The following is a 26,792-nucleotide window of genomic DNA, read 5'->3' as shown; positions in this document are numbered from 1 at the left end:
TGCCATCGCCATTCCATCCAGAAACCCACCATCTCCGCCTGGACTCCTGCAAAAGTCTCTTCAAAAGCAAACCGAATATTTTCTGTTAAAAGAGAGAGTGTCGTAAACCTCCGTGTGCACATCACCCTGTTCAACAGTTTCAACATTTCCTCATTCTTTCTCCATGGAGGCCCCTCATCTTTCCCCTCTGGCATCAAATTTTTTCGTGTATGAATTCTTTATCTTAACAGATTAGGAGTCTGTAAAAATGTAACCACATAACTAAATAAGACAGCTTTATAATCATACCCTCTAATGGAAGTGTATGTTAAAACTTTTCTGATCGTCTTTAAAATGCCTTATTGCTGTGTTCGTTGGAGCGAAGATCCAAATAAACTCTACCCATGGCATTTGGTTGACAAGTGCTTTTTAATCTATAACAGTCCCCCTCCTTTTCTTTTCCTTTTAAAAATGCCATTAATTTGTTGGTGAAACCAAGCCATTCATTGTGGAGAAGTTCCCCCATTTTCAGTTCGGCTGGTTGAGTCCTTTCCATGTCCTTCAGGATTATGTTCCTGTGTCCCCCGTATTTCCTGTGAACTGGCGTCAGCGCTGAGAAGTGTGTGAGAGAGACGGAGGGGGATTCTGTATCACAAAGAAAGCCGTACTGTAAAAAATGTATAGAAAATATGCCTTGGAGAACAAATGTGACTGACTTACACCACCAGTAAGCAATGATGGTGGGCCAGTGAGGGAATGGCGGCCCCCGCCCCCAGATCCTGTCCCCAGTGCGATAGGGAGCCGTCTATAATTCTTGTGGGATGAGGGGAATTGCTCCCCCCTGACGTCAGCCAAGCTGAGCCAAAGGCTTTGCTGAAATGCAGGTTTGCTCTTTTATATCATTTGACTGCAGGAGAATGAGGCTGATTGGTCCCATTTTCCCCATAAGCCCACACTCATTCCTGGCTCTTTTCGGGAACCTCACAAGACACCTGATGGATAATCAAGTATAGCTTTTTATTTGGGGTCCAGCAAACACGACAGTCTCACTGCCTTCTATTGCAAATCTTGCACCCTCTAGGACATCAGACTAGACCCATTCCCCATTAGATCTTTTTCTAATCAATTGCAGACAAAGTAAATAAAACCAATCTGGTCCACGTGCTCCAGATGTTTATGATCTTAAATATACATTGTTACATTCGATAAGCCAGCAGGGGCTTGAGCTGGGAGAGGGCAGTGATATTCCGTATAGAATATAAGCCTGGCTCATCTGCTTAGAGTGAATTGTGACCCTCAAAAGAGACATGTGGAAGTCCTAACCCCCAGTATCCGTGCCTGTGACCTATCTGCAAATAGGGTCTTTGAAGATGTAGTCAAAGTCAGGTGAGGTCAGCAGGGTGAGTCCTAATCCACTATGAAAAGGGTAAATTTGAGCATAGTGACAGACACACAAGAGAATGCCATGTGACAATGAAGGGGGAGATGGAGGTAGTACATCTATGAGCCAAGGAATGCCAACAATTGCCAGCAAACCAGCAGAAGCTGGCAGAGAGGCAGGGAGCAGATTCTCCCCCACAGGCGCAGAAGGCGCCAACTCTGCCAACGCCTTGATCCCAGACTCCGTTTTCCAGAACTTAGAGACAACCAATTTCTGGGGGTTAAGCCACTCCGTCTGGGGAACTTTGCTATGGCTGCCCTAGGAAACTCATACAGTGCCTGAGAAAAGTGGAGAGGGTGGAAGGTTGTTTCTGGTGGCGTTCTGGAGTTTCTCCAGTTAGCCAAACTTGCACCGAACACTGGCTGTTGCCCTGTGTATTCACTATCATTTAATTAAATTATGTCCATGGTCGAGGGCTGTTCATCCAATTATTGACGCTCGGTCGGGTTCTCTCATGGCCCGTTGCTCTCCAAGGATGATTTCATGGTTTCATACACTGTCTATAGATGACTCTCACATTTTTATTGTGGGGCCAGAGACTTCTTTTCAGACCAAAAAAAAAGGAAGTTAAACAATAAAATAACTATAAAAATTCCAAACATATAGTGCTGAGCAAGGCAAGCTCCACCAGATGTTAAAAAGAATGTTAACCCTCAATAAACAAAATAGTGTGATCACAGCGCAGGGAAAACATATTGAAACAGCCCAGAAAGGTCAGAAATGTACAGCAAGCCATTTGGGAATTTAATGTTTGTTGGGTGGCATTACAAATTAATGATGAAGAGATGCTGAGCCACCTAGAAAAAAACTGAGTGCTCTTAAAAAGAAAAATAAAAGAAATTTAAACCGCAAAAACTTGGAAATTAACCAATGTGAGAAGGTGACTTTTTGGGTTTTGGGGTTTCTTTTTTGCAAATACGAAATCATATAAAGTTTGGCAAATTGCTTTTCTTTTTTAACCTGCTATGTAGTCGACATCTTCCCAATCTCTTTGGAACTTGCAAAAGATTCCATTTACTGATCAACTACCGCACATCCATACTCGACAGAAGGGTTTTTGGTTTGTTTGCTGTTTTTTACCACTGCAAATCATGTTGAGGGGAATGTCTTGGTCATTTGCCACTATTGGCTACAGCGTGAGAAATCTTCATGTGTGCATACTAACATTTCATTTTTAGGATATATTCTTACAAGTGAAATTGCTGGTTCATGCAGTATACACTAAAATCAACACTGCTCAATGACTTGTAGAAAAATGTATAATCTGTCCAACCCTGTATAAATGCCCTTTCTCCCACAGCCTCACCAAGGCTGGGAATTAGCACCCTTTAGAATTTTCTCCAACTTCTTGGGAGAAAAGCAGCATCTTGTTTCAACTGCATGTCTTTCTCTTTGAGTGAAATCTCTTTTAGGCTTTGTATCACTTTTCCTGACCTCTGAAGTCACTCTGCTAAGTGTGAGGCTGCCCTCCAGTTCCCAAACTCAACAGGTCAAAGTGCTTTCAGTACTTCCTCCCTTTACACCCCCTGAAGCTGTTTCTCTTCTGCATGTTTCCTCATCAGCCACACCAAGTCTGTTAGGTCAACCCGGCCCAGAAGCTTATTTTAAATGGTTCCCTTTTATGCGCCACCTTCTGTTAGTTATGAAGTTTGGATTACGATTTTTTAAATTCTAACATCATATGTGTGAAGCATTCATAAAATGCATACAGCTTAAAGAATAGTAGGGAATAATCCGCCATCCAGGTTAAAACCTGGTGTGTCAGGGGACCACTCTCAGGTTCAATGATTCACTGGAAGAACTCACAGAACTCAGCAAAGCCATGATGCTCATGGTTGTGGCTTATTACAGTGAAAAGACACAGGTTAAAGTCGACAAAGGCAAAAGGTGCACAGGGTAGAGTCCAGGAATGACCAGGTGGAACCTTCCAGTTGTCCTCCCCCAGTGGAATCATATGAACAGCACCAAGTTCTCCCTGCAATGATGTGTGACAACACGTGCGAACTATCACCAACCAGAGAAACCCACACGAGCCTCCGTCTCTGAGGAATGGGTGACTGACCTGACCTACTCAGTCTGCAGCCCCTCCAGAGGTCAAGCTGACACCACAGGGCCATCACTTTGTAGCATAGACTATCCAGTGTGGCCCCCAGGCCCCGATCAACAAAGATGCTCTTACCAGGCAGGCTGTTCCAAGGACTTAGAAGTTATGTCCCAGAAGCCAGCCAAGGGCCAGTCCTTTGGAATATGCAGGGCTTGAACACTCCATGACTGTTAAGCTTTGACTGGATTCAAAAGGATCCAGAAACACCCAGAAAGCCTCTCTCTCTCCACTACCGTTCATGTTGACTTACCTAGGTTGGCATATTCCTACCTTCTTTATTCTTTCACTGACTCTGTGTGGGTCTCTATACAAAATAGTTTAGCTCATCTGGTCTTTTGTATCCCAGTTTATTGAAATTCAATTTATGTACTATAATATTCACTGGCAACATTATTCATAATAGCGACAACCCAAATGTTCATCAACTGATGAAGGGATAAACGAAGGGTAGTATGTCCATACAGTGGCACAGGATTCAGCTGTAAAAAGGAGTGAAGTACCGATACATGTTATCACGTGGGTAAACTTTGAGAATGTTACATTGAGTGAAAGAAGCCACACACAATGGACCACATATGATTCCGCTAATATGAAATGTCCAGAATAGGCAAATCCATAGAGACAGAAAGTAGATTAGTGGTTGCCTAGGGGAAGGAAGAGAGGTTCAGGGGAAAATGAGCAGCGGGTACTAATGGGTGTGGGGTTTCTTCTGGTGGCGATGAAAATCTACCAGTGATTGCGACGTACAACTGTGAATATGAGAGAAGCACTGAATTGCAGTTTAAATGGGCGAACTGTATGGTATGTGAATTACATCACTACAAAGCTGTTAGTTAAAAAAAGATTCACCCACAAGCGCCCAGTGATTTTGGTAGCTGTAGAGTTGTATAATCAATGTCACCTTCAAAATATAGAAGAGCTTCTTTATTCTAGTTAACCACCCAACTCTCAGGCCCAGGCAACCACTGATCTGATTTCTGACGCTTGGTTCTGCCTTTTCTAGAACTTTGCATGGAGAATCACTCTGTTTCTTTCACGTAGCGTCATGTTTCTGAGATTCCTCCGTGTTCTTTTGGGTGTCAATCATTCCACCATGCGGATGCCTGCGGTATTTATCCGTTTTGCCATTCGATGGACGTGTAGGTTATTTCTAGTTCAGGGCTATAATGAATGATGGTGCTATCCGCGTTTGCATACAAGTCTTCATGTAGACATATGTTTTCATTTCTCTTGGGAAATTCCTTAGGAGCAAGCTCTTCTATGAGGTCAGAGAGAAGGGGCTTGTCTAGGGACCCCAGCTAGGAAAGGGCTGGGCTCACAGTCTGAATGCAGGCTTGGCACTGGGCATGGTTACTCAGGCCCGACGGGAGGAGAGAGGCCTGTCCCTTAGGGAGTGAAGGCACACGACTCCCATTTCCCTCTTCTCCTCCCAGCTCAGCCACCTTCCCCTGCCCTGCCTGGCCCTGGGGTCTGGAAGTCCCACTATGTACCATGAGGGACAAACAAGACTCGAGGCAAACAGCCCAACAGACTGAAAACAAGAACGCTGGACCACCCCAGGCGCAGCAGAGCCCTCATGTGCTGACAGTGCAGGACACAGCCCTTCAGCGGGAGCGGGTGCAAGGGTCCAATCAGTCCCGAGGGTGCGTATCACCTGCTGACACCTTAGGAGCACTTCCCACATGCCAGGCACTGTTCTAAGCATTTTACAGTAACTAACCCATTTATTCCTCAGCCAGCCCCATGAAGAGAATACTATTGCTCTGGTCCCCATTACAGAGATGAAGAAACTGAAGAACAAATATATTAAATGTTTCACCCCAGGCCATGCAGATAGTGATGGAGAGATAAGGCGTCCCAGGTTCTCTGGCCCCAGAGATGAGACTGGGCCACAGTGGCCCCTGCCTCTGTGTGTCAACCGCTCCTGGGGGTGGTCCCCAGGGAAATGCTTTAGCTGACCTGCCCGGGGCTGTACCTGATGATGACAGTCATGATGATGTCATGATGGTGGTCCTGGGGTGGTTGGGGGAGTCGGGAGCTGAGGGGAGGTCCCCAGTGGGGGAGCAGGTAGGAAAAATAAGGTGAAGGCAAAATGAAGACTGGAGTCAGCAACAGGCAGCTGTAGACTTGGTGTGTGTGGGGGAAGGGAGGGAACGAAGGGAGAGAGAGAGAGAAATAGGGGAGGGATGGGGAAAGGAAGAGAAGGAGGGGGAGGGAAGGATACAAAGAAAAGTAGCAAAATTCATTTTCCAATCTACCCGATGAGTATGAAGGTATCCTTCTGGGGAATACGTCCATAAGGTAAATTGGTAATTTGTCAAATATATTCTTGGTCTTTTTCATGCTTCTATTGAGATCAAGGGGCAGCAGCACGGTGCAGGGGGCCCCATGTGACCCCATCCTTCCGATGCACCCATTGGACCCGCCCTCAGTTTTCCTAGCCCCTTTGGGGAAGCCCAGCCCTCTCCTCAGGGACAGGAGGAAGTGACTACAGTGTCTGGAGAAGGGTTAGGGGTGTGTGGCTCTGGCTTCAAACCTGCACCCTCCACCCAAGCTTGTGCCCGTCTTTCAACCCTCTACCTTCCAGAGAACTTTTCAGCCACTCCTAGCACTGACTTTGGGGTTGCCCACAGGCCCTGGCAGGCTCTCAGCCCAAGGCTGCCCTCTGGACATAGGAGAGATGGGGACAAAGAGTGACAAGGACAGAGTCAGACAGAGGTGGGGACAGATTGATACAGAGAGTGATCCAGGCACAGAAATGTCAGAAGGGAAGTGGACAGACAGAGGAAGCCCCACCACACTCCTTCCTGATCTTTCCAGGACCGACTATACCCCTTTCTCACCAGTTCTCAGCTTGACATGAAGGGGCCTACAAGCCCCAAGCTGACACCACCTCCCCAGCTGCATCCTGGCAACCCTGACCTCACAAGGCTCCCCGCGTGGCCATGTCCTTCACACCTTCAGGCTTCTGCACGTTCCCCTCCCTTGACAAGGCGGCTGAATTCCAGGTAGTTCCCCTGGCCATGTGCTCCTGGTATTTTCCCCCACGGCTTCTGGTACTTTCTAGGAGTCATGACCTGCAATCCCTTGTACCACTGCCGTGAAAATACTTATCACCCTGCATCGGAACTCTCTCTTTGCAAACAGCTGAGCTTCACCAGAGCAGAGGTAAGGCTCTTTGATTTTTCAACTCTGAAAGCATGGGGTGTGGGCTCATTAATCTGACTTAAAGCCCCACTACAACACCGCCTGTCTGCAACACTGGGCAGCTCACTCCCCTTCACTGACCTCCTGTGTCCTCTTCTGGAAGGTGAGGATGACAAATCCTACCTGATGGGCTTGGAAGACACCAAAGGTGGCCATGGCTTCTTGGTCAGGAGCATTCATTCACTTGCCTTTTTTATTGTGGATCTTTAATGGCCACCAGACTGTACACAGGAGGCACTAGAATGGACAATCAGCAGCTAATAATAGCGATTAATATTTATTGGAATGTCTCACATGCCAGGTCCAGTTCATGGAAAGTCTCAGACCCATTCATCCACACTGGGCTGTAGGTACAGATGAGGAAACTGACAGCAAAACAAGAGGAAGTCACTGGCTCTAGGTTCTGTTGCATGTCACTGATCTGCTGTTCTTTCCTACCTATAGTGGACACTGTTGGTGGCCCGCCCAGGTCACCTCCGATTCCCCTTACCAATTCTGTGCATCTAGCCCCCTGTTGCCTTTGCATTTTTTGTATTTCTGGGGCTTAAACTTCTACAGCCTTGATGACTTTGGAGAGACAGACCCTCCCAGACCTAGCCAACTCCTTTATGATAATAAAGGACACACCTAGGAGCACGCTCTTCTTATGCAAACCAGCCAACCCAGAGCCAGACCCAGCCACTTCCTTTATGGAGCTCTTCGACTCCAGGCCACTTTTCCTCTGTCTAATTATCCTAGGGCCCAGTTCCGGCCACCCAGTGACAGCCCGGCCACCCCGGCTAGACAATCGTAAGCCTGCTTACCCTACCTGGTGTGTTCCTTCTCAGGAAACCACAATGAAGACTCTTGCCCACAGTTTTTCTCTCCCTCTCTGTCTCCTGCCGGGCCCCAGTGCTTCCCCACGTGGCCCTGCATGGCTTAGGACAACCCCTTTCTTTGCAATCTGTGAGACTAACAAACTGTCTTTCCAATGGCAATCATCTCCTGATCCGTTGGCTCACTACAGCTGAATAATATTTTCAAACACTTGGTTGCTAATGGCTTACGTTGTGATCTTCTCAAGACTGCCCTTAAGCTCAAGGTGCCTGGGAATTTATGTCTGGCCCTCTTCTTGTGACCATGAGTGACTAGAGGGGTACAGTGGCAAGTCTCCAAATATGACTCCCACGACCATGCCCCTGGTGGCCGTACACGTGTGCATACCGCGCCCCCCCACCCAGCCTGCCGCATTAACCAGCAGCGCGGTGGAAGAGCCACGGTGCCATTTCCAAGCATGACTGGCAGGTTCTGCTTCCTCTCCTAGAAATGCTCCCTCTGGGGAGCCCCGAGCAGCTACCATGTAAGGATCCAGCCCCCATCCCTGGAGAGACCACATGGAGAAGGAGAGCACGGAGGCTACCAGAGAAGGAAAGAAATCCGGATGTCCCACGGCCCAGTTGGGATCCCTGCCAAGGCACCCGACACATCTGAGGGCCCCACCTTGGACGGTCCAGCCCACCTGGGCCCCCAGGTGACTGCAGCCCCACTTCACATCATAGGGTGTCCAAGAACTGCCTCGCTGAGCCCGGTCAACTCACGGAATTGCGAGCAATCATACTTGTTATTATTTGTGTGTGTGATACTTATTATTTTAAGACTAAGTTTTGGGGCTGGTTTGTTATTCAGCAATAATAAACCAAAAAGGGATCTCTCTTGGCCTCAAAGGCCAGGGTTTTTTTTCCCTCAAGGTGAGAAAGCCTCTGCAACTTAATTCACCCTCCAGAGCTGCCCATGGGATCAGGCTGAGGTCGGGACTTCACCTGAAGTCCCACTCTTGCTGGTCATTTTCCCCTTCACTGTCTCGTTCCATCCACTCCCTTTTGGTTTCTCCAGGAGCATTTCTTTAATAGATCACAGGTACATGAACCTTGCCTCTGGCTCTGCTTCCAAGAGAATTTGACCTCAGATGCACACTTCTGATTTTCTCCTCTCCAACCAGAAGCCAAGGGTCTGGTTCCCCATTCTCCTTCCCCACTCCTTCCCACTCCTTCCCTGCATCCTAAATGCATAAGACACCTTCCAGACCTCCAGCAACAGGCAGCCATCTAGTCAGTGGGATGGGGGGAAGAAGGTGGGACCAAAGACACCCATGAGGTCTCTGAAGGAAGCAGCAAGAAGCTTGTTTGCCCTGGCCAGCAGCAAATGAAACCTCCCCAACCCCAACCTCACAACCATGGAGGGGATCATATGTAGGTCAGGCAGGCAAAAGTCAGGCGCTTGGCACGTCAGCAGCAGTTCAGGGGCCTGGTGGGGATGAGAGTTGTCTCTGATTCTGTGTCTGGTGGTTGTTTGATTCTGGGTTCTGCCGACTGTCCAACCCCTCCCCGAGGGAGTCTGTCTCTGGGAACTCCCCACCCCAACCAGTTCTCAGCCCCTGGAAACCCCAGAATCCATCACCATGGATCCTCCAGCAGATCCCACAGCCGGGTGCCACTGGAGTCAGATAAGTCAGCAGAGAAGATGCTGGGAGCTGGGGGATCACACCCCAGCGGGGGACCCCCACTCAGAGCCTCCAGCCAGTCCAAGGAATCTGTGGGACCTCTGGGAGAGGGGGACGGGGAATTCGCTGGGGATGGAAGCGAGGAAGAGAAGACAGATGAGAGACCTTCAGAGTCCGGGGAGGGGGACAGCACGTCGAAGGAGCCTGGGAAGTCCAAGGGGATGGGGGGCAGAGGGTCTGCAGGGGAAGGAATGGAGTGTGAACTTAGGAAGGCTGGGATCCGGACCCCAGCCCACTCCTCCCTAGAGCCCAGGAGTTCAGACCCAAACCCCTTCCTCCTGTGGACCCTGGAATCCAGAACCTCTGCCCCCCTTTTCCCCAAATCTAGGAGTTCGGCTCCTACCATCAGGCTCCACAGGATCCTCCAGGATGTCATCGATGCCCCGGTTCGGAAGCAACTGCGGAGGGGCAGAAACGCCGTGAATCTGGGACTCAGGCTCGATCCTGATGGAAATCCCCAGCCGGCTCCGTCTCACCTGCCCTCGGCCCATTCCCCTCTCACCTGTGCTCTGCGGATCGCTTCCTGAAGCTCCTCCTCCAGAGTCAGGGCCGCCGCGGCTGGTGCTGAGGAAGGGGTCCCCGCTGGAGCTGGAGCTGGAGTCCGAGCCGGAGCAGTCACCAGGTTTTCCGCGGCGCGTGGAGGAGGCGGCGGGTGAGATGCCGGCCTCTGCTTGACCTGGAACCGCGAAGATGGGCAGTTCCTATACGTCACGCCCACTGGGCGCAACCCCACCATTAGCAAATCGTAGCTCCACCCCTTGGTCGTGTCCGGGCCCTTCGCTCACCGTCCTCGCCCCCCTGTTCTGTCATTGGCTTCTCTTCCCTTAAAATCCTCCCACTTTGCTCTTAACCACGCCCCCAAACTTCATTGGTTCTTCTTTTCTCGACTTTCCGCCTGTCCCGCTTTGTCTTCTTCTCATTGGCCCACACGCACATAGCCCCGCCCTCACCGAGCCCTGCCTCCGGGCGGCTGCCAGAGCCTTGGGCCTGAGGCGCGGCCACTGAGCGTCCGCTGGACTGTCCTCGCGCCGCGGTTTCGACCGCTCGCGGGTCGGGGCGCCGCCGCGCATGCGCTCCAGGAGCATCGACTTGGTCCCCGACACCGGGAGGCCCCGCAAGCGCAGCTGCTGCCGGAGCTCTGAGACCTGGGGTGGGGGGTGAGGGGCGGGGAGAGGCCGTGCTGGGCGGGCTCCCGGGAGGAGGCGAGAGCCAGACCTGGACATTTGGAAACGGAGAGAGGAGGGGCTGGGGACCCGGGCTTCTGGATCAACGGTGGGGCAGAGGCAGCGGGGTTAGACTTCTGGGTCCCCACCGAGGGAGAGAGCCAGCCTGGGAAGTTACTCTCCACACTCACCGTCAGCTCCTCCAGTTTAAGGGTCTGAAGTTCCAACTTGTGTGGAGGGGGCGATGGGCTGGGGACTCCGAGTAGGGAGGGAGCGGGAGGTGTGGGTTTCATCCTGGCGATAGTTGAAAGGGGGAAGCATGTTAGAAGAGGCAGAGAGAGAGAAAAGGCATTCTGGGGTCCTCAAAGACAGGGGCTCCTGAACATTCAGGAAAGGGGCGCGGGATCTGGGTTTCCAAGGCAGCAAACACAGGAGGCTAGTTCCTGTGCACCGGAGAGGGAGTGGGGTCTTCGTCTCTCGGATCTGAAGCCAGGACTCCTGGGAACCGAAGGACGACGGGCTGGGGATCTGGACTCTTTAGTCTTGGGGGAGGAGGACGCTGGGGGCTGGACTCCCCGAGTCCTGGACTCTGGGTTTGAGGGAGGAAGATACTGGGAGCCTGAACTTACCAGAGAACAAAAATGAGAGTCGTACCTAGGAGGTGGCTGCTGTGTCCCTTCCCACAGAGACGGCCCGGGGAGACCCAGGGCTGACCCTTCAGCCTGGGGGTCTGCCCTAGACCCTTGTCTAGGCTCTGGGGGCATGTACTGGTGGTATGTCAAGTTCCCCTTGGGCTTAGGCTCCTTCCAGTGTTGGGAGATCTTGGGAGAATCCTGAAAAAGCAGGTGTGACATCATTGCTGATTCAGCTGCATTCCCATTTTCCTGCCCAGGAGCTTCATGCCAAGTTTGGGTTCAGCTTGGTACCACCAGAGAGGAGCAGAAAGGGCAGCCACAAGGAGGACCAAGGCTAGACTCTCCAGGGGAGCTTCCTCGCACTCTGCTGGAGACTCACCTTCAGGGACCTCCAAGGGCTGTATTCCAGCTGAGGGAGCGAGACCCCAGGACTGACGAGGAAAGGGGCGGGGCTCGAAGGCAAGGCTGGAGCCTGGGCTCTGGGGCCCAGAGCTGGGCCTGAGGCTGAGATCCACGGATCTGGATCCGAGGCTGAAGAGACACTGAAGGACCCTGACAGGCCTGCAGACAGTAAGCCAGGCAGGGAGGAACAAGGCACTGTGGGCCCTAGACCACCCCCCTTCCCCAGGGTGCAGGAGACCAGGCCCAGGAGGGAATCCCAAGCAGGGGAGCTGGGTGCTCAGACTTCTGGATGTAAGATGCTAGGGATCCAGATTTTTACACTTTCAAGAAAGGCAGGTACTTTTTGTCCTCAGTCACCAAGGGGTGAAGGATAACATATTTGGGGGATTTTGCTGGATGGGGTGGGGCTGGCACTCCTGGTTCTTGGGGAGAGAGAGAAGCTGAAAGCCGCAGCCTGAGATTCATATGTGTGCCGAGAGTGGAGTCTGGGATGCCTGTCTTCTATAAACAGGATCTGGATTCATGCATTTCCTTAGAGTGGAAAAAGCCGAAGAGCAGGAAACAGAGCTCTTAGGGGTGGGGTGGAGGAGGACCTGGACTCCTGGGTCCTCAGGAAAGGACAGGATGAGTTTTCAGCATATCTGGGGGCAGAAGGCCTGAGGCTGGGTACTGCAGGTTATCTGGCAATTCTAATCCAGGGTTCCCCAGGGGAGTGGAGCCACATCCCTCCCGTTCAGGGCCCACACTTACTTGGGTCCTGATACCGTCTGTGGATCCGAAGCTGGAGGACTATGGAGGGAGGAGGGAGAAGGGAGGAGAAAGGCGGGAAGGGAGTGTCCAGGAGCCTGGCCTGGCGGGCGATGCAGTTGTTGGCGGGACACACGTGCCCAGCCCCCTAACACACCCCATGCAGGCGGGTGGGCGGGCAGCCTGCTCCCTTTCCCGGGCCTCCCGCCTGCTCCCCGCTCCCTGCCAGAGCTGTTCTGGAACTAGGAGCCAGCCAGTGTGCAGCCAGGAGGCAGCCCTGCCCCCAGCTCCACCTGCCCCCTTTTTGAGCATGTGCCCACCCCACCCTCAGCGCAATCGCCATGTAGGCAGGCTGGCCCATGTGTACCCCATCTCCTTTTATTCATACACCCCCCTTTGCATACACTCGCTCCCTTCCCTTCTGCATACTTTCCTGCAATCGCCTCCTTTGCACACCCACCTTTAAACATGCATTTTCTGGGCTCTAGTTTTGTACATATGCCACTTCCGGGCACTTGGGCCCTTTAACACTCTTCATCCTTGGCTCAATCTGTCTTGGCACACACCCAGCCACATCAACTCACTAATTGACACATTCAGGATTTGGCCCCCAGATGTGGGGCAAGGAACTCTCTTTGCACACCTCTGCTCTTTGTATATACGTGTGCTCTTTTGCAAATGCCTCACTCTCTGGTTACTGATGTCTCTGCACTCACCCAACCACATAAGCACAATCATTTGCACACTCAAGTACCTTTTGCCTACTTAGGAATGGACCTCCACTTCCACCCACTTGCACACTTTCTGCCTGCACTGGGACTTAAAATACAAACTTTTGACACTTTCAAGGCTTGATAGCTCAATGCCCCCTCACCTATACTCGCACACTAGTCGCTCCTAAATCCCCACGCTGGGCGCTCCTCTGCTCTGCGCATGTGTCAATTTAAACCCCTGTCCCTTTGCACTACCTGACCCTCTGCACACCCACCCCTAGCCTGCCACCCCCCCATTGTTCACGTGAACATTGTCCTAAGCCATTTGCACACTCATTGATCCACCACAACTCCAGACTTTGCTGGGTTTCTGTTATGCACAAGTGACCTTTTGCACAGAAAACACATGCCTCATGGGTTCCCACCACCCCTCTCCCACCTCACTGTGCTGTGCACACTCCCAGAGTTAAAGTATTCCCAAGACCCTTCCGTACATGCACAGAGAGAAGCCTCTCACCAGATCGGAACTTGGAGCGAATGATTTGGGAGCGCTGGGAGGAAGCTGCCAGGGTCATTGCCAAGGCTGGGGTGGGGACCTGGACTGGGGGGAGGGCAGGGCCCCCACAGGAGGTACAGTCAGAATGCAGATCAGGAAGAGCCCCTGCATGTGAGTGCCCCAGGGAAAGGTTCTGAGGACTTAGGGATAGGAGACCTCCACTTCCACCCACTTGCACACTTTCTGCCTGCACTGGGACTTAAAATACAACCTTTCCGGATCCTGGGGAGGAGGGGGCTGGTGGCCCAGAATCCTGGGTGTTAAGAGAGCAGAGGGCTGAAAGAAAAAAGAGAGAGAGAGAGCAAGCAGGGGGCTGGGGACTCAGACTCCTGGGTCTGAGGGCCCCCACTCTGCTAGCCTAGGGGAGGGAGGACCTGGGATCTGGGACTCCTGGGTCCTAAGAAGGAGGGTATTGGGGGCCTGGACCCTTGGGTCCAGAAATAGAGGAAGGAGATGGAGGTGAAGGGCGGGACCTCAATACTGTGAGGGGACTGGAATCCAACATCGTTGATCAAGTGGGGAAAGGGACCTGATAGGTCCCTGGGAAGTGGAAGGGTCTCTACCACCTGCATCTGAGAAGGGAGTGGGTGGGTGTCAGCCATCGTGTTCTGTGTGCAAGGGCCTAGGACCAGAGAGGTGATAGAAAAGTTAAGGTGAGTCTCCCCCCTCTACCCCAGGGGCTTCTCACCAGGTGGGCTGACGCAGCAGTGCTCCGAAGCCGGTAGAGTCCCGCGGTCTAGGCAGGAGGCCGCAGGCTCCGCCCACCAGCCTGGGACTGCCTCGGACCCCCTTTTCTGGGGCGTGCCGAGAGCCCGTGGAGTGGGGCGGGGAAAACCGGAGCCCCGCCTGGGACCCTGAGAAGGGGAGGGAGCACAGGCTGGGAGGGACGGGAACAGAGCGGCTGTGGGGGTTTCCTGCCTCGCTCAAACTCCGCGTTTGAGTTTTTGGCTGGGGCTGCAGGATCGGGCGGGGGTAGAGGCAGGCGGACAGACAGAAACAGGTGATGGGAGAGGGGCGCCGAGTGAGCAGCAGGGGCAGGTGGTCGCGTCCCGTCCCTGCAAGCAGGTGCCACCTGTCGCTTACTTTTTCCCTGACGCAGCAGCAGGAGTCGGATTCAGAGGAATGAAAAGTTCAAACCGGAGCCCCGGACTCTTGGGTCTGAGGGGGGAGGGCGCTGGGGCCCCGGACCTCCGGATGTGAGGGAGGAGGGATGACAGAAGAGGGACAAAAGGTGTTTGGATTGGGCAATATGCCCAACAGGCGGAAAAGTCCAGAAGGAGGCTGGCGAGCCAGACTCCTACATCGGAGGGAGCAGGGGACTGGAGTGTGGACTTTAGCGGTCTATGGGAGAGATGGCTGGTTCCACTGGCAGGACCTTCGGCCTGATACTTGGCAGACCAAGCATAAAGCGCTGCCCTGAGATGCGTGAGAGGCTCCAGTGCTCCTGGGTTGGATTACATGCATGAGGGCAAGCTTAGGCCGTGGCTATAAATACCTCCCCGGCCTCGGCAGGAGCCCAACGCTCTAGTCAAGGACCCTGGTACTATATTCCGCAGAAAATCATCTCTAGCGCTCCAGAGTCTTAACAAGTGAGGCGTTACCAATACCACAGATACCTTTATTGCTCAAATCCAAAGACCATCTTCCCACCGTCCCATCCTCTACTACCCGAAAACCCAAACTTCCAGCATTCCAAGAGGGGAAAGAACTACAACTCCCAGAAAGCTCTGCGCTCAGGCGAGTTCCAGTGAGTAGAAGCCGAAGAATTTTCAAGGTTCCCGCACTCCTTTGCTATTAGTTTTTTCAAGGAGGCGTGGCCACGGGAGGCCCGTGGCGGTGATTGGCCGGCAGTTCCTGCTGTTCAAGATCCCAGAGAAGGCGGCGAAGCCTGCGCAGTTCACGGTGGAGAGAGTCGTCTGTCACCGGACCGGTGAGGCGCAGGCGTGAGCTGCCCAAGGGCAGGATGAGGGGAGGATGGGAAGAAAAGCTCTCGAAGATGTCCCCTGTGAGACAGAAGACGACGGAGTTAAATTCTGAAAATGGGGGTGGGGCAGCAGCGTCGGGGAGAGCCGAGGCTGCGTCCCGCCCTAAGGAAGGAAAAACTTTAACCCTCAGCAAATCTTGTAGCAGGGTCCCCTCAAACCGACTGTTAGAATGCCCGAGCATCATGGGAGTTGTAGTTCAGACTGAAAGGCCACCGTTGCCTGGGAAAAACCGCGAGGCAGTTGGGTTCTTGGGTCTGGGAGGAAGGGCTGGCTGGGAAATTAGTTTTACGGATTCCTTAGAGTGGAGGGGACAGGAGCCCAGACTCCTAGGTGAGGAAGAGGTTGTGGGGAAAAGGGGCTGGGCGCCTCGAACCCTTGGGATAAACAGGCAGCTGGGGGCTTGAACTCCTGTATCCTAGTGGAGAGGGGGTTGGGGTCCATCACTTAGGTCCTGAGGATGGAGAGGGCTAAGGTACCACAATCCTGGGTCAGAAGGAAGGAGGGACTGAAGCTATGGATTCCGAGGTCCTGAGGACAGAAGAAAGCTGACAGCCCTCCATGACTCTGTCTCCATTTCTCCTCACCTGTATCCACAGCATCTCGCTCTGCAGTGGGAGGGTCCCAGGCAGGTGGTGGCCCACGGCCAGGACCCAGCTGGTAGTGGCTGAGAAGATGGTGGAGCTGAGCAGGGGTCAGTGTGGGGTGGTCAGTTAGTAGGCTGCTCCATGAAGCCTGGTGGGAAGATGAGGTGAAAGGAGCATAGTCATTATGGGGCAGCTGAGAAATCCTAAATGGAAGGCCCTACATAAAGGGTGTGCATATAGTGAGTAGACAGTGGTGTGCTGTACTTGCAATATCCTCTGGGCACTGTGAAGCCTGTTTGTCACCAAAGTGATGGTGGGAAAGGGTATGCTCTTAGCTTTTCCAAAAACAAAACAAAAAAAAGCTTCAGAATAAATGAGGGTGTAGGAGTAGGTGGGGTGAACAAGAAACAAAACTGTCCATTTTCCTATATTGTGATCATTCTGCTGTGGTTACTTTTTTTTTTTTTAATCTGTTTGAAAACTTGTACACCTAATCTAGATTGTATCAGAATTATCGGTGTGGTTGAAGCCAGAGACTCTGGACCCAGATTGCCCACGTTCAAAACTCCCAGCTTGGCTATTCATTACCTCTGACAAGTTGCTATGCCTCAGTTTCCTCATCTGTAAATTAGGAAAGCATAGGAACTACCTAATAGGGTGTTATAAGGATTCAATATGGCAAGATTCCTGGTGCTTATTAAATGCTCTGTAAAAGTTTGATAAATAAAAATTAAAGAAATAAAGTGACCTATCCTACATGATTCTCAGTTTCCTTATCTGAAAAAAAAATGTCAACTAATAACCTACTTCATGGGGCTTAGTCAGCATTCAACAAGAATGTTGCCATACAGTGTCTGGCATGTAGCTTATGTTCAATGAATGTTTTAATTATTACATTTGTTGGTCTGTTACCAGACTTCCTGAATCAGCATGTCTGAGTGAAGGGGCGCTGGAAACTATTATTAATTAGTCCCATTGGGATTCAGATGCAGCCAAGTTTGGACACCGTTGTGGCTGGCTTCCTTCTAACTGCCAATGCATTACCCATGGTGTCTGAGCTGGGACTGGGGATAACATGGAGTCCAAGGGGGAATCCAAGGATGAGCTGAATACAGAGTATGGCTGAGTGGGGTTGGGGAGTGAGAGGTTAGGGCTCAGGAGTCACCTTGAGCAGGGAGGTACGGGGCACACAAAGCAAGTTCACAGCCATGGAGAGTTTCCGGAAGAACTCAGTGGCAATGTCACCTAGCCCAGCACCCTGCAGCCAGTCCAAGACAAGGTCCAGGTTGGTTCGGATCTGGACAGCTCGGGACCACTGATAGAAAGGTCGGCCTTGACCTGTGGGAAAGGGTATGAAAGACAATGGGTGCATGGACCCTGCCCTCCTGTACCCCAGACCATTCCTATCCTTCAGCTTGGAATCTGGAACTTGCTCTCCAGAGTCCCTAAAGATGAGGGTCTCATTGGCTCCTGTCTGCCTCCCTGCCCTTCTCAGCTGACTCTCACCTCGTTCCATCAGCGAGTTGAGAAGGGATGCATTGGAGAAGAAGAATAAGTAACCAAAAGTCTGAGAAACGAGGTCCGGGTGCAGCTCGCACTGGCCGGTCAGTTCCAGGGCTGCCTGGAACACGCCCAGGGTAGGTCTCAACCCTGGAGGCATGGCCCCCAGCTCTGCACCAGGCCCTGGCAGCTCTGCCCCAGCTGTGAAGGGGTTACTATCCAGGAGAGCAGGCAGTGTTGAATACAGAGTCTGAGGAGATACAGAGATGCAAATGTGATCGGACTACAACTCCCTGGAAACTTCAGGGTGGCAGAGCATGAAGATACTGGGGAACGCCAACACAGGTTTCTGGGAATTGTAGTCCATTCTACCTACAAAACCCTAGAAGTCTCTATAAGCATATCCCTACTTTCCAAATGGGTTTCTAGCAGTCATAAAGCCTGGGATACCTCAAGTCTTATGAAAGGATTTACAGAAGTTTCTTGGGTGTTTTAAGACTGCCTCTAGTACCTTATGGGACTTGTAGTTCTCAGCAGAGACAGCTCAAGGAGGACAAAAGAAACTGAACAAAGAGGCCCCCCTCAGTCAAAGAATTATTTATCCAGAATTCCTGAGGAAAGAAAAAGAATGGAGAGTCAGGAAGTGGGAGTAGGGTGGCAGTTAGCAGTAAAAAGTGAGATCAGGCCAAGGACAGGAAATGTAGTCAGAGCCAAAGAAGAAATAAAACCATACTTGGCAGGGATGCACAGGAAGTGAAAGCCTTGGGGGAAAGGGCTTCACAAATGAAGGCTGCTCACGGAATATAGGGACTATCTGTCTGAAAAGATCCCTTTCTAACTTACACATAGGGAATCAGGCCCACCATAAGCCAGAAACCCTGAGAATTCCGAGAAACAATATTAAGGTCAAGGGTTATGGGAGACTGGGGCAGAAAGCAGGCCCTGCAGGACGGGCCCTCCAGGAAGAAAAAGAATCTGTGGCTTGGAAAAGGGAGTAAATTCAGAGCTATAGGAAGTAAGGTTAGCAAACACAGGAAGTGAGAGGTCTGATTAAAGAGGTCTTTTAGTTTAAATGACAGTGTCTAGTACTATCTGATCTATCTATATCTATTTATTTATATCTACACCTATCTACCTATCAAATTTATCTGTAACTGAAGAGAAATGGGAGCTTGAAAAAGTGATAATGGTGAGCTAACCAGGTAATAAAGTCAGTCTGTCAAGAAGCGATAATGGCAGAGACAAGAAGAGAAGCCAGAAAGGCAGGAAATGGATGCACGCTCAAACAAGAGGTGGTACCAGAACAACAAAGTGCTGGGTGAAATGGGAAGTGATGTTAGAGAAGCAGGAAATCTTTCAAGGTCAAAGAGGAAGTGACATCAGAGCAATGTGATATGGTTCAAACAGTAAGTTATGTTATGTCAAACCGGAAGCAAGAGGCAAGGCCAACCTTAGTGAGGTAGTAAACAGACTGCTGGAAGGTACACATGATGACCTCATCCAGGAGGGCCATGGCCTCGTCACATAATTCCAAGTCATTGCAGAGCTGTGGGTCTGAGGACAGGCCTAGGGGTGAGAGGGAGAACCAGAGGCTGGCAGGCAGGAGCCTAGGTCTCCAGGTAAAGGGAATGGCAGGGGGCTTGGACAGCCCTGGGCCTGAGTCAGAGCTCACCCTCCTGGTCGGCCTCTTTCTCCATCTCCAGCACCTTCTCCTGCACAAAACTCAGCAGCTCGGTGGTGTTGGCCATCCACAGCATGAGTGGCCGCAGCTCTACAGACACAGCCTCAGGGGTCAAGGGCACCTCAGGGACCCCCTCAGGGTGGCTGGGTTAGGAGAAAGGAACCTATGATTCTTGCCCACCTTCGACCACAGTATCCAATTCCTGGAATCTGGGTTTAATCGGGGAGTGAGGCCAACCCTATTTCACAGCTGGAAAACGAGACCCAAGGAAGGGCAGAAACTTGTGGTAAGGCATGCATGTAGTGATGCCGACCTGGCTGCAAATCCCAACCCCTGCATCCCTCTAGAACCTTCTCCCCAGAGTTTCTTACTTCTCTGGCTGACGGTCTCCAATTTCTTTAATCTTTTCCTGTGGAATAGTAAGATCAGAATCAAGGTGAGGGGGATTGAGGAGACAGACCTATGAATTAATACCCTGGTTTTTCTAAAAGCCTCTTTTTGACAGGCTCTCCCCACTTTCTAGCCTTCAGACTTCAAAACGGTCTTTTCTCTTCTTACCTTCTCAAACACACACCCCTGTGATCGTCTATCTCCCAAGTCAGCTTCTGCTCAAATAGGTACTTCCTACCCCCAGACCCTTTCCAAACCTTCTCCCTCACAGGTCCTAGCTCCACAGGATGGAACAGTTTCCCCACTCTGGATGGCTTCTCCCTGACACTTTCGTCTGTAGATCCAATGGGCTTGTTCTTCCTCACCTCCAAGAGGGACCCTACCACACTGCCCAGGGCCTCAAGCCCAATGTGACTCATCTTTCACAATGGTCTCTCCCAACTTCTGGTCCAGTGTGAGCTCTGACCCGGCCCTCCCCCCCCCCAAAATGGTTTCCTCTATTATCCCTCAGCTCTAAAGACGGGTACCGTACTGCCTTCTATTCAAGCACTTTCGTGGATGAATCCACAACTCCCAGTATCCTATGGGGTCCCTTGCCAAGTAGCCCGAGACCCTCCCGAGGCATCATGGGAGAGGTAGTTTCATCCCCACAGCTTAAGAAATTGGAGTGGAAGGTGGCGAGAGCAAGCTGGGGCGAGGACCTGTGGCACAGATGGGGCTGGACGGCGCTTGGGGACGCTCACCCACACAGCCTCCTTGATGAGACGGGCTAGGCGGCCCAGCAGGCGCGGCAGGTGGCCCAGCTCCAGCTCCCGGGCTGAATGCTGCACGCACAGCGCTAGCAGCGTGGCAGGCCCCAGCGGAGGCAGCTCCCCGGCGCCGGCGGCTGCGGTGCGCACGATCTCGCCCAGCAGCGCCTCTTCCTCGCGGGGCCGGAAACGCAGCACGGGCTCGCGGCCGTCCAGGTAGGCAGCCAGCGCCTCGCCGCGCTCCTGCAGGCCACGGCCGCACAGGCGGCAAGAGAAGGCCCAGCCTGGACCTGGCGGCTCGGCCCCAGGGCGCGACGGCAGCCACGGCGGCCGTGCCTGCCCCGAGCCTCCAGCGCGGGGGTCCTTGTACATGAACAGGAAGTGCTCGCCCAGCCCCAGCAGGTCGCCCGGGTGCAGCTCGGCCTCCCGCAGCAGGAGACACCCATTGTGCGTGACCGGGGCTCCCCGGGATGGGCGCACCATGGCCGGGGGCTCAGGGCCTGCGCGCACTGTGCAGTGACGGGGCAGGATGTCCGGGGCATTGAGAAAGGTGTCCACATACGGGGCTGGGGATCCACTGCGGGCAGAGGAGTTCCCGCCACGGCCGAACACGTGCTGCTCGCGCGTCATCACGTACACCACGAAGTCCTGGCGAGAAAGCGAAGATGCCCTGAGGACACCGCTCCACAGGGAATGGACTCTTCCCAGAGATCCCTTTCCCACAATCCACTCTCCCATTAGCCACCTCCCTTGAATGAACTCTTCAGAGGAGATCTCCTGGGATCCCCAAGGACTCACCAATCACCCGTCCCCCCATGAGTGGGCTCATCAAAGGCTCTTCTGTGGTTCACTGCCCCGTAACAGCCATCCTGAAGACTGGGTACTTACAAGGAAACCCCTTTCTTGATATGGGCTGTGCATTTCTCTCCCTCAGAATGGATGTTTCCCAGGACAGCTTTCTCCAGAGGACTCTCCCAACTTCTCACCTCCTCTGAATGGACCCTTTCAAGGCAATCCCTTCCTGCAGTGGACTTTCCTATAATGTCCATCCCAAACAATGGGTGCTTCCAAGGTTACCACATCCCTGTACTAAAAGGGACTGTCCCATTTTCCTCATTTTCAAAGAATGGAGCTTTCCAAAGAAACCTTTCTCCTAGAAACTCTCCCATTTCCCTGCCCCTGGCCCCACTTGCCCATCATTCCACCCCTATGATGGAGGCTTCCAAAGACATTTCCCCTTCTAATAATAGTTTCTCTCAATATTCCCAAAGCAAGGAATGGATACCTTTAAAGAGACACCCAGGCCCCTACTTTGAACAAAGGTTTCTCCCATTATCTCTACCCCATGCATGTACACTTCCATGAAGACCTCCTTCTATAAAGGATTCTCTCATTTTCTCCCACTCCATGATGAACTAATTTCAAAGGAGACATAATCCTATAATGGTCACACATATTACCCCCATCCAATGATAGAGGATTCCAAAGATACTCTCCTTTCCATCAATGGATGCTCCAAATATTCCTATTCCAAAAAGACATCTATCTCCAAGGAGATCTCCATATAGTGGCTCTTCCCCACCTTATGAATATACTCTCAAGGAGATCCTCCTTTTTTGATGATGTAGTGTCCCATTTCATCCACCAAATGAGGAGGTGCATTCCAAAAGACCCCCTCCCTAAAAATGGCCCTTCCATCTCCATCCTATAAAAAGGGAAGAGCTCAATCTTAACCCCCTTCCTAAAATAGAACCTTTTGTTTTCCATTCATGCTTGAGAGAATAGACATCCTGACGCTCACAGCTCCCCGTCCTATACTGAACTTTCTCATTACCTTTACCGGGTGGACGGATGTTTCCAAGGAGACCCCTTCCCACAGTGGAATTGCTCATCTGCCTGTGCAGAAAAATAGAACTCTCCTGTCTGCCACCTTCTGAAGGTAGAATCTCCTGTTTTCCATCCCTGTCTGAAGGAATGAAATGATCCAGAATATGTGAATCCCTTTCCTAAAATGGGTTCCCCTGTTTCTCAACCCAAGGGATGCTTCCATAACACCTAAAATGAACTCTCAAGATTACAGCCACCCATGAATAGTTGAGTGCAAATAAATTCCTTTCTACAGTAGATTCACCTCACCTCTTAATTCTGTTCCCAAGGAATGGACACTTCCAATGAAGCCTTTCTTAGAAAGGAATTTCTCATGAAACTCACCTAAAGGAATTAATGTTTCCAATGTTTCTCTCTCTTTCCCTAACAATACTATACTCCCAGGATAGATCTATACTGAATATACCCTATATTCCCACAATAGATCCTTCCCATTTGACCACCTTCCCAAAATAGACCCTCCTAGTCTCCAACCTTGTTGGAGGAATGGGCTGTTATACTATATGCAAACCCCCTCCTTCAATGAACGTGTCCTGTCCCCTTGCCCCAATAAGAAGAAATGAATTCTTCCATGCAAGCTCTTCTGTGAAGTCTTAACCACTCACCCATATACACAGCCAAGCCGCCTAACCCAATTGGATCTCTCTCTGACAGTAAAAACGGAACTGTTCTATCAGCTCCATCCCCTTCTGAGGTGGGCTTTCCCATTGATCCCAACAGTACTTGAGCTTGGGTGTACCACTGTTACCCAAAGGTGGACACCACAAGGATGAGTCTCCCAATCATCACACACACACAAAATGATTGTTTCCAATAATTTCTATTTATGAAATAATTGCCCAACTGCTAAATCCTTTCTCCATCTCTGCTCCCTAACATTCACAAGTTTTCCTACTGTCACTCCAATATGTATAATAGTATCAGTACCACCTGTCCGCATTAAAAATGGTCAGGTTCATCCAGTGTAAACCATCATCTTCAAATGGACTAGTCCACTTCTCCCAAGAAAATATGGGCTTAGCCAGAACAAGGTCCCAGGCATCCATCGTATTATCTCCCTCCCCCAGAAAATAAACTCTTCCATTCCTCCCCCTCAGGAAATAGACGCTTCCAAGGAGATCTCCTTTCCACGATAGGTTCGCACATTCTCCCTCGGTGAAGACGGTGGTTTCCCCCAACTTTGAATGAAATGAACCATTCCCGACCTGTCCCTTTAGGGAAATCTTTCTCAGCCATCTCTCCTCTATCCACCCCCACCCCCCCCAGTCTCTAACAATATCTCCTACTCCGGAACCTTGCTGGGGTGCCTAAGGAATTATGGGAATTGTGGTTTTGTCTCCCTTCAATCGAAGGGTAGGGCATAAGGCTCTCCAGTAGGAGAGGCTGCGCTTACCTGGGCGTCCTGGTAGCCCTGGAGCAGCAAGAAGTAGGGGCGGTTGCTGGGGGCTTGGATGAGGCACTGGGTCAACTGATCGAAGTCACCGGGGTCTGCAGGTCCGATTTGGGCGTCGGCTGCCCCTGGGGCCATGCTAAGTGCCTGCTGCCTGCGCTCCTGCTGCCGCCGCCGCCGACCCTGAAGGCTAAGCTCCGACACGCTGCGCCTCAGGGACAGGTTTTCCGAGCGCTCTTTGCCCCCGGATCCAGCCGGGGGCCCTGACCCTGACCCCGGGCCAGGACTGGCCAGCGCGGCCCCACCAGACGCGGCCCGGGAGCGGTTCTTTTGTGGCCGCCACGAGGGGGCGCCCGTGCCTGCGGGGAGAGATGGAGAGCGATGAGTCTGAGACTGGAAAGAGAGACCCAGAGGGTCACCGTAAAGAGACAACGATTGGCAACAGAGGCGAGGCTGCGTTCCACATTTAGGTTTTTGAATGTGCTGTTCCCTGTATCTGAAACACTTTCCTCCTGACTCCACCCATCGTGCAGTTTTCAGCTCAGAAATTCATTTATTCTTTCAACTAGTATTTTTTGAGCACCTACTACGTGCCAGACACTGTTCTAGGCACTAGGGACTTCGCAGTGAACTGAGAAAACTAGGCCCTCAGGGATGCAAAAACAACCCCCTCCCTAATACCCTTCTCTGAAACTGCAAATTGAAGCGGAGAACGGCACCACCGAGCACTCTGCACATTGGACCAGGCACAGCCCTGGCACATAGTAGGTGCCTAGTGGAAATCAGCTGGACAAAAGAACTGGTATGTTTTTCACCAGGCTATGAAATCTAAGAGGGCAGGAACCTCCCCAGTCATGTTTCACTTCAGCCTACTGCTCTAGAATGCCTCTTGCCACAGGGTCAAGTGCCACCTCACTTCTGCCCTGGAGAACACCGCTTGCTTCTGGCTACTGTTCCCCAGGCCCACCCCGCCAAGCGCCACAGGCCCCGCCCACCGGCTCTGCGCCTACGCCGCCGGGGCATTGTCCTCCGGCCTAGCCCCTTTGACTGACTGGTACCCAAGCTCCGCCCTCCGCTTGACAGGGTGCTACAAGTCCAGCCCAGTCCCCCCACCAGCCCGGTAGGCCCCGCCCCGCCCTGTCCCCACGCTCCAGCCCATCCCTCCCGCGGGCCCCGCCCCCGGAGTCCAGCTGGCCGGCTCACCGTCGCTGTCCGTCGCCCCGAAGGCCTCCTGCTCCAGGCGGCGCGCCTCCTCGCGGCCGCGCAGCTCGAAACGCCGCGCCCAGCCGGGCCGCGCCCGCCACAACTCCTGCACCAGCAGCGGGCGCTCCGAGTCGCCCAGCACGCGCAGGTGTTCCGCCCGCCACTCGCCGCTCGCCACCCCGCCCGCCGCGGGCCGGCCCAGCGCGTCGCACAGCGCGAAGGCGTCCACGCAGCTGCTCTCGCCCGGGCCGCTGCAGGGGCTGCCGGCCAGCCCATAGCGCTCCAGCGCCTCGGCCACCAGCTCGCGCGCAGTGGAGCGCGCAGTGGCCAGCACGCTCTTGTAGTTGGCGCCCGACGCCAACCCGGCGCCGAAGATCTTGAGGACCCCCGGGGGCGCCGTGGCGCGGGCTGCCAGTGGGGGCTCGGGGGCCACGCCCGCAGCCAGCTCCGGCAGCTTCTTCTCGCTGGCCCAGCGCTGCGCGCTCCCCGGAGTCCCAGGGCCTCCCGCGCCTCCGGACCCCGTGGTCCCGGTCCCCGAGCCCCGAAAGAGCTGGGAGATGCGCTTGGCGCGGCTCCCCGAGGCTCCCCCGGCCGCCTTGACAGCGCCCACTCGCCGCAGCTCCACGTGCGGCGGCGGCGGGGGCAGCGGCTCGCTGCTGCGGCTCCCCGTGTCGGAAGACGAAGACCTGGGAGCCCGCCAAGGAGCGGAGTTGCGGGAGAGACGCGCCGAAGAACGGGCAGAGACGGGGGGTGGGAGTTAGAGAAGGAGGGAGGTGGGCAAAAACCCAGAGGGAGGGACAGAGACCCAGAGGAAGAGGCGGACAGATCCGCAGAAGGGAGATAGACGCAGGGGGTATGGAGATGGAAGTGGGCCGAAGCCAGAGGCAAAAAGAGAGAGAGAAAATAAATAAATAAAGGCGAGTCCCACAGAAGGAAATTCCAAGAGGTGAGCAGTGAGGGGAGGAAGGAAAGTGAATCAAACCCCTGCTCCTCTGTCCTCATCCCCGTGGCCATCCGGCCACAGCTCATCTCCAGGCTCAGCGCTACCCCCACCCGGCCCTAGACACTGGGGCCCACTGTCTACTCCCTTGCCCATTCGGGACAAGAACTAGAGTCCGTCCTTTTGGGGTCCCTGGCATTACACAGTGCAAGGACTAGATCACAAACAGGGACAGATGGGAGGTAGTTGGGGCAGGAGCAGGGGCCCCAGGAGGTGAGCACTCACTTGACAGAGGCGGCGCTGGGCCAGCGCCGCCCCAGCTTGGCCAGCTGCTTCCTGGGGGAATTGATCCACAGGCCCACGGGGAGATGGAGCTTCCCAAAGCGGGGGCTTCCGCCCTCCTTCCGTTCACCAGATAGCATGGCCCTGAAGGAGGGTGGGTAAGGCCCCAAGGCCTCTGTGGTGGGAATGGGGTGGGGGGAGACTGCACTCCTGAGTCAGGGAGGAGGGGGCTGGGATTCAAACCCCTGAGTCCAGTGGAGGGGAGAGAGAGATGGGAGTCTGGACTCCTGGGTGTTGGGATAGGAAGTGTCTGGGAACAGACTCCTAGGTCTGAGGGAAGAGGGATCTGGACCCCTGGGTCCCCGGTTCTTACCCTGCTTCGGGTCCCCACAGCCCCTGGGGGCCCTGGCTCCGTTGGCCCTGGTTGGTTCCCGACCCCGCTGCTCCTGTTCAGCCTTTGCCTCTGCCCAGCTCCCAGCACTGGGTGGGGGACAGGAAAAGGCAAGAGGAAACCCGGCAGGAAGAGCGGGGAGGGGGCGTCCTGTGAGGGGACCGGGCCTGGGGGAGGAGATCTGGACAGGGCTGGCCCTGCCCCACTCCTTGATTCTGGAATAGCGTCTCAGCCAGTTGGTCCCTTCCAGCACCCCGGAGGCTTGGTTCCCAGCCAGGAGACCATCCCCTGACCTCTCCTCTAGGGGAACCAAAAGTTAGGATC

General features: G+C 53.2%; 2 protein-coding genes across 8 annotated transcripts; both read right to left on the bottom strand.

Annotated features, from left to right (window-relative positions):
• Nucleotides 1–66: 66 nt before the first annotated feature.
• MAMSTR (MEF2 activating motif and SAP domain containing transcriptional regulator) lies at nucleotides 67–14,960 on the bottom strand. 6 transcript variants are annotated; one of them, XR_008994141.1, is made up of 12 exons: nucleotides 14,175–14,578; nucleotides 13,448–13,531; nucleotides 12,221–12,259; nucleotides 11,448–11,629; nucleotides 11,088–11,266; nucleotides 10,625–10,727; nucleotides 10,221–10,415; nucleotides 9,773–9,946; nucleotides 9,614–9,668; nucleotides 9,168–9,447; nucleotides 8,935–9,014; nucleotides 6,993–8,650 (listed from the first exon to the last, which is right to left on the bottom strand). XR_008994141.1 is itself a non-coding variant. In XM_036885917.2 (11 exons), exons 2-11 carry the CDS (start codon nucleotides 13,503–13,505, stop codon nucleotides 8,996–8,998), a joined length of 1,173 nt encoding a protein of 390 aa, XP_036741812.2. In that variant the 5' UTR covers nucleotides 13,506–13,531; nucleotides 14,175–14,584; the 3' UTR covers nucleotides 6,993–8,995. The 6 variants fall into 6 exon arrangements, 5 of the variants coding, with proteins under 5 accessions (XP_057349211.1, XP_036741812.2, XP_036741809.2 ...); XM_036885917.2 differs by having other exon boundaries at nucleotides 6,993–9,014; nucleotides 9,168–9,336; nucleotides 14,175–14,584; XM_036885914.2 differs by having other exon boundaries at nucleotides 6,993–9,014; nucleotides 14,175–14,577.
• Nucleotides 14,961–15,090: 130 nt separating this feature from the next.
• RASIP1 (Ras interacting protein 1) lies at nucleotides 15,091–26,601 on the bottom strand. 2 transcript variants are annotated; one of them, XM_036885912.2, is made up of 12 exons: nucleotides 26,451–26,601; nucleotides 26,081–26,221; nucleotides 24,856–25,541; nucleotides 23,656–24,011; nucleotides 20,370–21,023; nucleotides 19,608–19,645; nucleotides 19,228–19,379; nucleotides 19,006–19,121; nucleotides 17,562–17,805; nucleotides 17,221–17,393; nucleotides 16,056–16,203; nucleotides 15,091–15,489 (listed from the first exon to the last, which is right to left on the bottom strand). In XM_036885912.2, exons 2-12 carry the CDS (start codon nucleotides 26,215–26,217, stop codon nucleotides 15,290–15,292), a joined length of 2,904 nt encoding a protein of 967 aa, XP_036741807.2. In that variant the 5' UTR covers nucleotides 26,218–26,221; nucleotides 26,451–26,601; the 3' UTR covers nucleotides 15,091–15,289. The 2 variants fall into 2 exon arrangements, with proteins under 2 accessions (XP_036741807.2, XP_036741808.2); XM_036885913.2 differs by having other exon boundaries at nucleotides 19,006–19,109.
• Nucleotides 26,602–26,792: the final 191 nt, after the last annotated feature.

This window comes from Manis pentadactyla, chromosome 15 (assembly GCF_030020395.1).
Source record: "Manis pentadactyla isolate mManPen7 chromosome 15, mManPen7.hap1, whole genome shotgun sequence".
NCBI classification, from domain to species: domain Eukaryota; kingdom Metazoa; phylum Chordata; class Mammalia; order Pholidota; family Manidae; genus Manis; species Manis pentadactyla.
Note: the sequence above shows the minus strand (reverse complement) of the source record. Positions and strands in the feature narration are given on the sequence as shown.

Coding starts and splice junctions, on each gene's coding strand:
- MAMSTR (XM_036885914.2), bottom strand. CDS start 13,505: ATGACCCTGGCAGCTTCCTCCCAGCGCTCCCAAATCATTCGCTCCAAG. Junction 11,630..12,220: donor CAGACGGTATCAGGACCCAA/GTAAGTGTGGGC, acceptor TACTGTCTGCAG/GCCTGTCAGGGTCCTTCAGT. Junction 10,728..11,087: donor ACACAGCAGCCACCTCCTAG/GTACGACTCTCA, acceptor AACTATCGCCAG/GATGAAACCCACACCTCCCG.
- RASIP1 (XM_036885912.2), bottom strand. CDS start 26,217: ATGCTATCTGGTGAACGGAAGGAGGGCGGAAGCCCCCGCTTTGGGAAG. Junction 21,024..23,655: donor AGGGCTACCAGGACGCCCAG/GTAAGCGCAGCC, acceptor CTTTCTCGCCAG/GACTTCGTGGTGTACGTGAT. Junction 19,646..20,369: donor TCATCAAGGAGGCTGTGTGG/GTGAGCGTCCCC, acceptor ACTATTCCACAG/GAAAAGATTAAAGAAATTGG.